Source organism: Polyodon spathula, unplaced genomic scaffold (assembly GCF_017654505.1).
Source record: "Polyodon spathula isolate WHYD16114869_AA unplaced genomic scaffold, ASM1765450v1 scaffolds_528, whole genome shotgun sequence".
Classification (NCBI taxonomy): Eukaryota; Metazoa; Chordata; class Actinopteri; order Acipenseriformes; family Polyodontidae; genus Polyodon; species Polyodon spathula.
In genome coordinates this window covers 605-14000 of record NW_024472018.1, presented here as the reverse complement: position 1 = coordinate 14000, position 13396 = coordinate 605, and the positions used below count along the sequence as shown (strand labels likewise).

The 13396-nt window shown below is 35.9% G+C and overlaps 1 protein-coding gene and 1 long non-coding RNA gene across 2 annotated transcripts; both read left to right on the top strand.

The window, feature by feature from the left end:
- Positions 1-118: 118 nt before the first annotated feature.
- On the top strand, positions 119-6854 carry LOC121308187 (interferon-related developmental regulator 1-like; the record flags this gene model as incomplete). Its single annotated transcript, XM_041240458.1, has 10 exons — positions 119-225; positions 2369-2493; positions 2741-2898; positions 3581-3631; positions 3719-3897; positions 4557-4665; positions 4847-4981; positions 5227-5355; positions 6206-6301; positions 6723-6854. Coding segments are annotated over 10 exons (1179 nt in total), but the record flags the coding sequence as incomplete, so codon positions are not given.
- A 1526-nt stretch (positions 6855-8380) lies between these two features.
- On the top strand, positions 8381-11423 carry LOC121308186. The gene is made up of 3 exons (XR_005948480.1): positions 8381-8740; positions 9117-9248; positions 11299-11423. It is a non-coding gene; the product is annotated as an uncharacterized LOC121308186 (long non-coding RNA).
- The last annotated feature ends 1973 nt before the right edge of the window (positions 11424-13396 follow it).

Below are 13396 nucleotides of genomic sequence, written 5' to 3'. Positions count from 1 at the left end.
TTTTCTGTACACACTGGCACTGATACAGACTCCAAGGGGCTTGCTCACTTATGTGAAAAACCAAGCAGCTTGATTTAAGCATACACTAGAAACCATTAAATGTGTATTTTAAATATAGCTGTCATGCCTTTATACTCAAACAGGAGGTGATGTTTGTGAAGAAGCAACTCAGGAAGATTTTGAGTACAAGTTAAAGGGATATATTGACAGTACAATGGATAAAAGGCAAGTGCAATATACAAATCGCGAAGCCGGTTATTTTTGTTTCTAAGTTTTTAGAATAGACTAAGTGTGTATATATTTTTTTTGAAGATTCACATTGACATCCCGAGTCCCTGTAAACTGTATATACATATCTGCTGCTCTCGCTCTCATAAAAACAAAAAAAGTAATTTAATGAGTAAATAGGGTTGTACATCCCCACTATTTAAATAACATCATTATTATTTTCATTGTTAACCTCCTGACAAGTTTTTACACTTGTACATTTTAATTCTGTCTCAAACTAAGGTATTTTCAGGATGGCTGCATAGTGGACTCCGGTATTGTCACTGCCTGCACCCCGGTACCTCTCTCTGTACAAATTAAGCACTGCTGTATTTTACTGTAAAGGTTATGGAACCCAAACAAAACAAGAATACCGTAGGTGCACAGCACTATGTACTGGTACTGGTGTAGGAGTAAATATATATATATATATATATACACACACACACACACAGTGCCTTGCAAATGTATTCAGACCCCTGACCAATTCTCTCATATTACTGAATTACAAATGGTACATTGAAATTTCGTTCTGTTCGATATTTTATTTTAAAACACTTAAACTCAAAATCAATTATTGTAAGGTGACATTGGTTTTATGTTGGGAAATATTTTTAAGAAAAATAAAAAAAAACTGAAATATCTTGCTTGCATAAGTATTCAACCTCCACTCATTAATATTTGGCAGAGCCACCTTTCGCTGCAATAACAGCTTTTCAGATTCTCAATGGGATTGAGATCAGGACTTTGACTGGGCCACTGTAGGACATTCACCTTTTTGTTCTTGAGCCACTCCAATGTTGCTTTGGCCTTGTGCTTGGGATCATTGTCCTGCTGAAAGGTGAATTTCCTCCCAAGCTTCAGTTTTTTAGCGGACTGAAGCAGATTGTGACAGCAACTTTAATGGTTCACAGGTGGAGGCCAATGGTAAGGTAATTGTGTCCTCGTTAGGGCAATTTCTTTCATCGGTGCAAACTGGGAGCTTCCACAGCACAGGGGTTGAATACTTATGCAAGCAAGATATTTTTTATTTTTCTTAAATATTTCCCAACATAAAACCAATGTCACCTTACAATAATTGATTCTGAGTTTCAGTGTTTAAAAATAAAATATCAAACAGAATGAAATTTCAATGTACCATTTGTAATTCAGTAATATGAGAGAATTGGTCAGGGGTCTGAATACTTTTGCAAGGCACTGTGTGTGTGTGTGTGTGTATATATATAATATATATATATATATATATATATCTATATATATATATATATATATATATATATATATATATATAGGAATTGGCAAGAAAAGTAATGCATTTTAGTTGTAATGTTATATAATTATTATTTATGTTTCTTAAATGCATTTCTGTTTTGGATGTATGCATGGTATTTTGGCTAATAAGACACATTGCTGAATTCTGTTCCTGACAGGATGGGTGTTGAATTGACATTTCTCTCGTTATTATTTCCCTTTCCATGCTACGGAGGTATGTGACCTCACCTAGTCAAACACTGATCTGGTCTGCAAGCTCAACAGCTTTCAGTTTACAGTTGTAGGACTTCTTCGCCATTCTGATCAAGTTGCATCTGCAGAAATAAGCTTCAATATATGCCTCCCTCAAATACTGTGAAAAGCAATAAAAAATTGCACCTTTCGAAAACCAGTAATGTGGTATGCACGAAGCAGCCATCTTGAAAATACCTATGAGACGAAATTAAACTTGTCAGGATGTTAACAAAAATAAAAATTACAGGCATATTATTTAAACAGTTGTAATAACACATGGGGACATGCAACACTATATTTTTCGGAACCTAACCCCATGTCGTAACCCAAATCACAATGCCATGATTACAGTTGGTTTTCTGACTGGTAGCTCAGTTTTTTTATATCTAAAGTCATCGTACAGTTCAGGGCAAAGTTAATTTGGAAACGTAATAGGATTTTGTTCATTGGTGAATAATGTTATACAATTATATATAGTAAAGCTTTGTGTGTCTTTTTTGTGTTTTTTAAAAAGGATGTTGATGTACTGTATACTGCTAAATTTGAGAGAAAGCTTCTTTTTGTAAAGCTGAATTATAAAACTGTATGCTTACAGCACCAAGGCAAGACAGAGTGCTCTCGGAGGACTGAAAACTGCCATGGCATCCAAAATACTGTATGAATTTATCATGGAAAGGAGGATGACCATAACAGACAGCATTGAGCGCTGCTTGAAGAAAGGTCATTTACTTAACTGATGTGCTGGGGAACACCCTGCCTTTTTATTGCATAAAGCTATAAATTGTATTGTACCCTAGTTCTGTATCTAAAATTTAAGTGGGCCTAAATCATAGTGGTAACCAATACTTCTAGGTGCAGGTTATGACAGGATTCTAGTACAGATTTCCACATCCTGCATTAAATGTTAGTCTTTACTGCTTATTTTTATTTCTTTGTGTGAGTGCTAACTCTATTCTGTTTAATTCAGGCAAAGGTGACGAGCAGTGTGCTGCCGCATCATTGGCCTGTCTCCTCTGCATTCAGCTGGGAGCTGGGATAGAAAGTGAAGACGTTTTCAAGACCCTGAAGCCCATTTTTAAGAACATTCTAGCTGATGGAACTGCCAACATACAAACCAGACAGGCTGTACGTTTATTTAGAATTGGTTGTTTTGTTTTTGTTTCAGGTAGAGTTAAATAATTCTAATATTGTTTCTTCTAAAAATGTTGACTTTGTACTTTCTTCATAATATAGCACAATGAGCTTGGTTTTTGTTCTGTTTGCACCAGTGCAAAGTTTGCCTCCACGAGATCAGGAACTGGTTCTACTGGTATTTCAGCCGATTTATATTCACTCTTTGGAAGATGAGTTACTACAGTAGGCTTTACAGTTTGTAAGCAATAAGACCTGCTACAGCATTACCAGGCATTGTGGACCATTTGGGTAATGGGGGCCACTCAGTAGGGGAATCGAACAAAGCCAATGGATTCTGCAAAGGGTTAGTAACCATGGCGTGCAGGAATTATGCCAGGTCTTTAGTTCATTTATGAGGAAGTGTTTTTAGTTTTATATTTTAATATTTTTACAGTTCCCTATTGTAGACCAAGAAGTTGCACATCCCTATGTTTACTGTATGTAAAAAGTGATCTTTTTGTTTTTTGTCATGTCCAAAAACATGATTCTCCCAGCATTTAAATCTCTGGGAAAGGCCTGTCCTAAACAATACCCCTTTACTTAAGTTGACATAAATGGCTTGACACCCAAAATGTTAATTACCAATCCAAAGTTGCAATTGTAATGCTTTAATACATTTTTCTTTCTTTTTTAGTGTGCAACCAGTTTGGGAGTTTGCAGTTTGGTTGCTGCAGATGATATTTTGGTAAGCATTTACAAGTCCATAATTTCAACGCAGAGCGGGTTAACGTGAAATGAGCTGTTCTCATTGTGTATTTTGCTTGTACACTAGGATGTCTATGCAACTATGGAATGCTTTGAAAGCCTCTTCGCTAAATCCTATGTGAAGGAAGATGGGACTCGTAGCGTCTACAATGCCCAAACTACGATGCTTCACATCAGTGCTCTTTTGTCATGGAGTCTACTGCTGACCATTTGTTCCAACACTGAAGTGAAAAAAATTCTAAAAAAGTATGTCAGTTATACTCTTAGTTCAACAAATTACGTATTCATTTGTTTCTGTTATTTCATATTTTACAGGAGATATTTGGAGAATATTTGGAGAATTGCAGTATTACAGTAATGATTATAGTATTTGGAAAATTGGCGAAAAGAATAGTCTACAGAATAATGATGATTGAAGTTTTGCTCATTTACTGTGATTATTTTATTAGCCAAAGCTAGTTTGGGGCTAATTTAAAAATGTGGAGTCTGTTGAGAGCCCTATATTGTTATTTCAAGTTCAGGTTGTGTCCTGAAATACAAGATAAATAAAGGCTACACCACAAACGTTCATTGTGTTCCCAGCCGTCCTTGCAAGTGGAATAAGCACAACAGCACTCCATGAATGTTCCTAACAAGTACAGCATATTGAAAAGAAAGTGTGTTTAAACCTAAACATAGTACAAAAAAATGAATCCATGCATTTAAAAAAATTATTCGATAATACATCACAAAACCTGTCGTGTACAACATGAAATGTCATGAAAATTTCTGCATATTTTCAGAATTCAACAGATTTGTGTTAGTACTTGTATAATTGTATTTGATTTAGTGCCGCTTATTCTTCTAAAGCACATGCCTGATATTGCATGTTGTAGAAATTAACTCAAAATGAACTGTATTTTCAGACACCTGCCTAAACTCCCCAGTCTGTTGGATTGCGATGATGTAAACATGAGGATTGCTGCTGGAGAGACCCTTGCTCTTCTTTTTGAGTTGGCCAGAGATGTAGATGCTGTAAGTGTACCTGCTACTGTATGCATGGGATTTACTGTATACTGGATATTGTACCACGCCTTCAAGGTATCTGGTAAACTCGCCAGTGTATTGAAATTGCTGTATCTTTATTAATTAAAAATTCTGTCTTTTTGAATGTGTTATCGAAATGTGAACGTACTTTTGAACATGTTTCTAATAGGAGTTTGAATATGAAGACTTGGAATCTTTATGTGCAAAACTGAGAGCCCTTGCCACAGATGGGAACAAACACAGAGCCAAAAATGATAAAAGGAAGCAGAGGCCTGTCTTCAGAGACGTTCTAAGGGCTGGAGAGGTGTGTTTTTTGAATTTCCAAATGTAAATTATTTCACTGATGTAAAAACAATAAGATTTGTAACATTGGAAGCTTGCAAGACAGCTGTGTAACTGAGTATGTGGATTTTTATTTATTTCTCTTCTGGTGTTGTTATAGGGCTGTTGGGTGATAAACGTTCAAACCTAACACAGGATAACTTTTTTTATAAATCATGTTATGCTTTAGTGGGAGAGTACAAGCTAACGCTGAATTTATTGGAACAGGAGGGAGAATTCCAGACGGAGATGATCAAGTTTGGAGCAGAGCGCATGTACATTGACAGCTGGGTGATTAAGAGGACCTACGATGCCTTCACAGAGTTTGTAGGATCGGGAATGAATTATCATCTACAGGTGAGTTGTAGACGAGGTCCATTATCTTCAATTTTACAACTTTTTAAAATAAAAGCAGAAATACACCCTGCACTGTTTACTTTTCTTTCCACACAGCTGAAGGGCCTTTGTCCTAAATGTCCCAAAGTAAATATTTTTAAAATAAATTTTAACCGTTATCCAAAGAACAACAACTTTATTTATTTATTTATTTGAAAATTCTTTATTCAGGAAAGCCGTACGAGCTAATTTAGCTCGTTTCCATAGTCGTCCTGGCGAGGGCAATACATTTACAGTTTTCCACAAACAAAACAGAAGACACCATAAATACAGTCAATCGGTAATTAATAAATAAACAAATATAAAACACATAGTTCAGTAAAATCATACAGTACACATACAGGGCTCGGATAAATACTGGATATATTAGTATGTACTTGGTTCAGACTGAACTTTTAAAAATCTAATAATAAAACTGGCAGATAGCCGCAAATGGTGATTTCTCGGGTTAATAATAGCAATTGCAATGTCCTTCCTCAGTTTTATTTATTTATTTATTTATTTTTGTATTTTCTAAGTTGAGCAGCCCTCATTTTTTTATATGCATAATAATTATACAAGCTGATTACAATAATTGTAATCTCTTTCCCTGTTATTACTCCCTCATCTTGGGATATATAGTCTAATACTCAGTAATAATCCTCACTACAATATATACAGTATTTCAACATTGTAACTGTTAAAGTTAAAGATATAGTGTGGTATGAGACTGTAAAAGTTGTCCACCTTTTTTCTTTTTATCATTTTTGGGGTGGATAATCAAAACTTGAGTTTAATAAAAATGATTACAGTGTTTCACTCCCCCCAACAGGCTAATGCGTTTGTAAGAAATGTTTTTGAGCTTGGACCCCCAATGATGGTTGATGCGGCAACCCTAAAGGCAATGAAAATCTCCCGTTTTGAGAGGGTAATGTGTCAAGTGATTTCCAGTGTACACTTTCGGTCTGTTGTCCAGTTTTTTTATATATAGATTTTATGTAAGCCTTATCACAGTGAACATGTAACAAATACATTATATTTAACTATCTACCTAGAGTGCACAACATACTGTAATACTTCACTGACTAGATGAACAAAGTGCTGTATATGTGATACTGTGTGTGGGGGGTGGGGGGAGCATTGTAAATTAATATCTTAAATCTTTACATATTTGAGGCTTTAAATATTGATAATAAACGTGCCATAATTTGTTTCTACTGAGAAAATGAGAAAACAGATTGTTATGTTAGCTTTGTAAGGTTGAAGCTGTTTGGAATTCTATGTGTGCATTTAAAACTGATGTCTTTATTTCATTATCTAACTTTTTTTTTTTTTTTTTTTTTTTTAAGCACTTGTATAATGCTGCTGCCTTTAAAGCTCGGACTAAGGCCAGGAATAAGTTTCGGGACAAAAGGGTGGACATCGGAGAATTCATTTAAACATCTATAGGTTTCAGCACATCATTTTAACTCGCCTTATTTTAACAGAATTCCTTCGAGGATTAAATGCATTTTTCTACATATTTATTTTGAGATGTACCCTCATATATATTTTCTTTTTGTAATTAGGAAAGATTATGAAATGATTACATGCATTTGTAGTTTGGGCTAATGCTCATATTGCCCTAGGTATTGTGAGTGTATTTAAACAAAATAGTAATATCCTTTAGTTAGTTATTTTAGTGAAAAAATAAGTCTTGCATGTTGTTCCTTACTAATAACTTGTGTCTGTGTTTTGTTTATATGATGGGGGTAGGCATTAACGTGACAATAAACTTTAGAACCATCATTACACTTTGCATTCTTCATTGTTCGTCTTTGGTGTTGGTATATTGGATTTATAAAGCCCAAAGCCTTTGCTGTAGGGCCAAAAGGCCTTCATGTTGAAGGTATTTTTGCATAATTGAACTGACTCCCCCCACAAATGTTAGTTATTATGCAAAAATGTGTGCCATCTGTTTTATTATACCCATAATTCATTATATAGGCTTTCTTAAAGTAACAAATGAAACTGGAACTCAACATGCTAATTAGTCAAAACCATATTCCATGCCCGTCTCCCAACTAACCATTTGTAATAGTTATTAATAAGCTAACTGTTACGAGTTAAACAAGAGTGCCTTTTGAAATTGTGTGCCCTGTATCTCTTTCCAAATATTGATTGCAAAGGCACTGTAAATGTCTGTCCAAAGAAGAAAAATATAGCCTGGCAAAGTACATTCATTAAATGTTAATTTAAGCTTGTTGGCACATATTTTGCATTAGAAATTAACATTTTTGGCACCCATTTGTAATTTCAGTTTGAAACAAAAAAAAAAAAAAAAAAAGAATCTTGTGAATTTAGTAAATATTTATTGCTAGGGTTTAGTATGTGAAAAATGAAGCTTAAAATATGATACATCTGTTTATATGCTTTTTGAAGACTTCCCTTTAAACAGAAAATAAGGGGAATTATTGCTGGAATGGCTTGCACATTTTATTTGTATAGAAGATTGAACATCAAGCTCAAATTAATCACAAGCATTTAGGGAAATGATTTACAAAACTAATCTAACGCAGTTTTTACAGTTTGCCACATGACCGCTCAATAGGTCAACTTGACAAAAGTTGTCTCTCATCAGTTTTCAGTCATTCTATTATTTCTTCTGCATTATTTACATCAGTAATGTATTATACAACTAAACAATTTCATGAAAGTGTTGAGGTAATCCTTGTTTCATACTGTGACCACATGGTAATCCCGCAGAATAGATTATCCAGATAGATGGATTATTTATTATTATTATTATTATTATTATTATTGTTATTATCATATTCAATTCGCATCTATATGTGGCAGTAGAAGTAGAGAGTCTGAAGTTCAACCAAGGATTCGCAAATTACATAAAGAACATAAGAACATAAGAAAGTTTACAAACGAGAGGAGGCCATTCGGCCCATCTTGCTCGTTTGGTTGTTAGTAGCTTATTGATCCCAAAATCTCATCAAGTGAGATAGGTGAGAAAGTCTTTTATTATTATTACTCCATCATTATCAAATTTTGCAATTAAAAAAAACAAAACCTGTTCTTAAAAGCAGTTCAGTTGCGTCAGTGAGGTAACCTCATTTTATTATTGCTGATACACGACACCGTTTTTACTGTGTCATTTCAAACATAACTGCAGTATTTAGAAACCTGACACATTGGCTCCATTCAGGCTAAATATAGAGAGTTACACAGAGTCACTGAGCTCAGGGCTGGTTACACAGGCACTGACCTCACTCTGTTGGATCTCACGACTTAAACATGGAATTGTAATGAAATTAATTATTTCCCCTGATGAAGCTGGGATTCCCATGACTACACTTTGGGTTATTACAGCATTCTGGTAAGTAATGTTTTCCTAATTCTTGAAGACAAATCAAGCTTATTGAAGTTGTATTTTAAGCAGGTGTTTTTGTGTATCGTATTTAAAAGCATCAAATATGTGTTATTTTGATGTGTTTTGTCTAAGATCATTTTAGTAGCTTTTTATTTGTATTGAAGTTCAACATACAGTATATTAAGGCTGTCTAACAGTTATTTACCAATTAAATCTATGTTCAGAGCTATTTAACTGATTGTTGGAGGCTGTTGCACAGAATGTGCATGCAGTATTTCTGTTTTGTGGGACAGACCTGTTGAGAAATGCAACATTTCCTTATACTATCAAACTGATCAACCAAACTTTTACATTGTTTAGTGTTTTATCATGTTAATTTCAGGGACAATGAATGAAGCTCCTCTGGATACATACTTTGACATTCTTGACGAGGAAAGAAAACTGTATGCAGCGGACTCCTTAAATAATTTGAACAAACTGAATGTTTGTAGTGATCCACACGACCTGTTATCAAGTAAGTACAGGATCAAAATACAAATCATATCAGACAAAAGTGATGTGTGTGTGTGTGTGTCTATATATATAATATATATATATATATATTATATATATATATATATATATATATATAGTTTATTGTGTACTGTGCAGCTTATCAAAATACATATCCAGAGTACAAGTATGACTCATATGATATAATATACTTCTCCCTAGTGGATTTACATTTATATTTATTTAGTTTCAAAGGGCATGTAGAAAGCCAATACATTAGCAACTGCAGAAGGGCCTCAGCGCTGCCACAGGCTCCAATAAATAACTACTTTATATTAAGCTATGTAAATCAAGTACACAGCTATAGAGGAACTAGTGTGAGATATAGGAAATGTGGATTCATTTGACCCAGGCTGGTAGACCTTCTTTCCTCCATTTTAACACCACCTATCACTGCACTGCAAGTTTCCGGACTGCCATTTACAACAGAAAATAAGCTTCGATATGACTATCATCCATGCTTATCATTATTTTCATACATTCGGAGAAGCTAAGCTCATAAGAGATTAAAAGAATCTATTGGAGTTTTAAGCTGCAACAGGCCTTTGAATTCTCATTAGTTTATAATCTTCAACAGTTGTGGGGGTGTGTCCTTGTCTTCAACTGTCCTTTTCGGACAGATTCATTATACACCAGAAACAAGGGGCCCTATTGCCTTTCCACTCACCCAATTCTGAACACTATTCTCGATGAGCACACAGTTACAATGATTGCCCTACTCCACTTTTGCAAGCAGATTCATTCAGGTCTCATGGAGAATGATTAGTAAAGCCTTCTCAGGTGATCTGGAGTGAGCACCGAGAAGTGATGTTGAGCCAATAAGGTGCTCAACAAGAAGGTATCCAAGCACGCACCTGAGAACGATAACTGGGCAGTGGAAGCTGTGGCTTTACATGCTAGCCTGTGATAAGCTGCCATCTGCCTGAGTCACCAGGAAAATATGTTAATTTGCCTGTCGTCAGGAAACTGCTAAGGCACCCTCTAAGGAAAATAATCCCCCCTGCTATGCAGGACACGTTTTGTTTCAAATTCAGATGTGACTGGTAGCACAGCAGGGACTCTTTGATACAGTGCAAAATATGTTACTGTGTTTCTATACTGGGGCACCTGTTCAGCAACAACACCTGTGCTGCCTTCAGCAACAAAGTTCTGAAGAGGGACAGATCTCTACTGATGTCTCTAACCCATGTCTATATGCATTTTGCTTCACTTCATCAAGCGTGTACACAACATGTATACTTAAAGCAAAGATTAGCAGTTCACCGCTGAATAAAGCTACAGGTTCATAAATTATCCTGGATTCATCGTTTATCGTACCATATGCTCACTGACAAAAAAGAAAAGGTAGCACATTGTCTGTCATGCAGCTCTTGTTTCCCATTCAACTTTCTACTTTTTTGCAAATATTTTAGTTTCCTGTCCACGTAATAATGTTCTTAAAAGGAATGTATGAATAGCTTGAAAAGCATTAAGTGGCTAGTTTAGTTTTATTTTATTTCAGTGCTTCCATATTTAACCCAATCCTTTGCCATGTTTTTTTTTTTTTTTTTTTAACTGTCATCTTATTTAAAGTTCATATTCACAGCCTAGATTAGACACCTGTTTATCTGTTTATGCTGTATTATATTAGACTAGAATCAGCCTTGAAATGTCTGTACTGTGTTTTCAACAGTTTCCAAACTTGTTTGGGTTATGGTGCTCTGGATTGCTCCCAGCAATGTGCTATTAGTCACGTCTGTGGTCAGTACAACAACTGCTGTAACATTCTGATACTTCCTCAGTTATTTTGAAGTGCAGAGTGAGTGTGTTCATTCACTTCTGCCTGCACTGTAAAGAAAATGTATGAGTAAATACATATTCCTGTACATTTGATATTCTTAGCTGGAATCTAAATAAAATCTCACATAAGCCTTACTGTACCTCTCGCAAATCATTACATAACTGCTGTATTTTTACAGTGCATATTTGTATGATGCTATGGTCAACCAGCTTTTGTTTTATTATACCTTCAGCCGAACTCCTGGATAGCTCATCATATGCCGACAAAAGAGAAATTAATGACAACAAAGAATGCCCTAAAGCTGGTAAGTAAAGTGGGCAAAAGAATTAACAGCAAACAAACTGTTTATGTTATCAATGTAGAAATGCATTCCAGCTTGACCTAAAGCCTTTTTTTTCTGCAGTATTCATGACATGTTTTCATTCTCTGCAAACTTGATTTAATCAAATTAATCAAAATAAGTCTGCAGGGTCACTCCAAATATACAGTGTAAGCACTGACTGGAAGGAGTTCCATATATTTGCTTTGAGGAAGGACACACTGAAACTGTGGGCTCTCTTCCAAACGAAAGGAAATTGGACCGTCCTGAATGTGACTTTGAAAAACACACAAAAGATATACAGTAAACAAAAAAAAAACTGACCTAGAATGCTTGGGACGGGAGCAAATGTAGCTGTCAATGGTGTTTTTTGTTATACAGTGTAGTTTTAGTTGTTGTATTATGAAAATACAGCGTTTTGTTTAGCCAATTTCTGAACTGTGTTTGGTCATTTTACTTTGCAATGAAGCAGGGGTTGGCGGCCACCATTGAAGGCTTGAGAGAATCTGAGGGAAAGTGCGGAGGTTTGATTCACTGTTTATAGAAAAGGGAGATTAAGAAACTAAAATGGTCTACATTTGTTTGTTGGACGCCATTTTGGATCAAACTGTTCTGTATGCGGATGAAAATAATCATGTGAGTGAGGTGAGTTTCTCAGACTGTCAGTTGATCCGAAATGGTGCCCACAAAAAGTGTGCTTTGTGTTTACACAACCTCCCCTTTCTCTAAAGCTTGGTTTGAACTAGTCAGCTAAGAATGGCGTCAGATATACCACCAACTACAACAGCAACTACTATACACAGAGTACAGTTGTACCAAGTTATCCTCTAATACATCCCTTTGCATAGTTCTGAAGGTGTAGGAGGACAGTGCCTGCCGAGATGACACTTCAGCACTTGTATGGTGATGTAACAGCATTGTGTGGGAAGCACCATCAGTCACACCAGCACATCGCACCTCCCTACACCCATGAACTTTGCAGTTACCTGCGTCACATTTTTACAAAAGGTCTTTCTTGCCATTGTGTGGGAGGCTGTTTTGTACTGTGGAGTAATCCCATAGCAAACAAGCTGAATGTTAATTATATACACACACACACATTGGAAATTTGGAGGAACTTCGTGAAAATACATTTCAAATACGAGTCATAGTCGCGCGCCCGCGGCGGCAGCGTCCACAGCGCGGCCGCAAACGACCACGCACTGACCGGGGGCCGCGCCACGCGGACCCCATATTAGTTATTATAGACGGCAATATGCGTGCCATATAGCTTACGGGGTACTGGGGCCGTTGGGTGTTTAGTGGAGGAGATGCTTTTCAATTCGGACGACACCGTAACATCCTGACAAGTTTTTACACTTGTACATTTTAATTCTGTCTCAAACTAAGGTATTTTCAGGATGGCTGCGTAGTGGACTCCGGTATTGTCACTGCCTGCACCCCGGCACCTCTCTCTGTACGAATTAAGCACTGCTGTATTTTACTGTAAAGGTTATGGAACCCAAACAAAACAAGAATACCGTAGGTACATAGTACTATGTACTGGTACTGGTGTAGGAGTAAATTATATATAAAGTAACAATTGGGAACCTTTCAAAACATTGAACATGTAAAATCAGAGTTTGATCTAAAAGTCCTACCGACACGCATCCCTGAGGCATGACAGTGAGTCGACTGGGGCCGTGGAGAGCCATGTTAATTCGTGACGACATCTACTGACATTTCCAAATACCTTGGGTTTGTGTTTTGTTCTTTGGCATCATGTGGCATGATACACTGACCATGACCCATCCTCATTTATGGCGTATGATTATATAAATATATATATATCGAAAAAATTAAGAGACCACTGCAAAATTATCAGTTTCTCTGGTTTTACTATTTATAGGTATGTGTTTGGGTAAAATGAACATTTTTGTTTTATTCTATAAACCACTGACAACATTTCTCCCAAATTCCAAATAAAAATATTGTCATTTAGAGCATTTATTTGCAGAAAATGACAACTGGT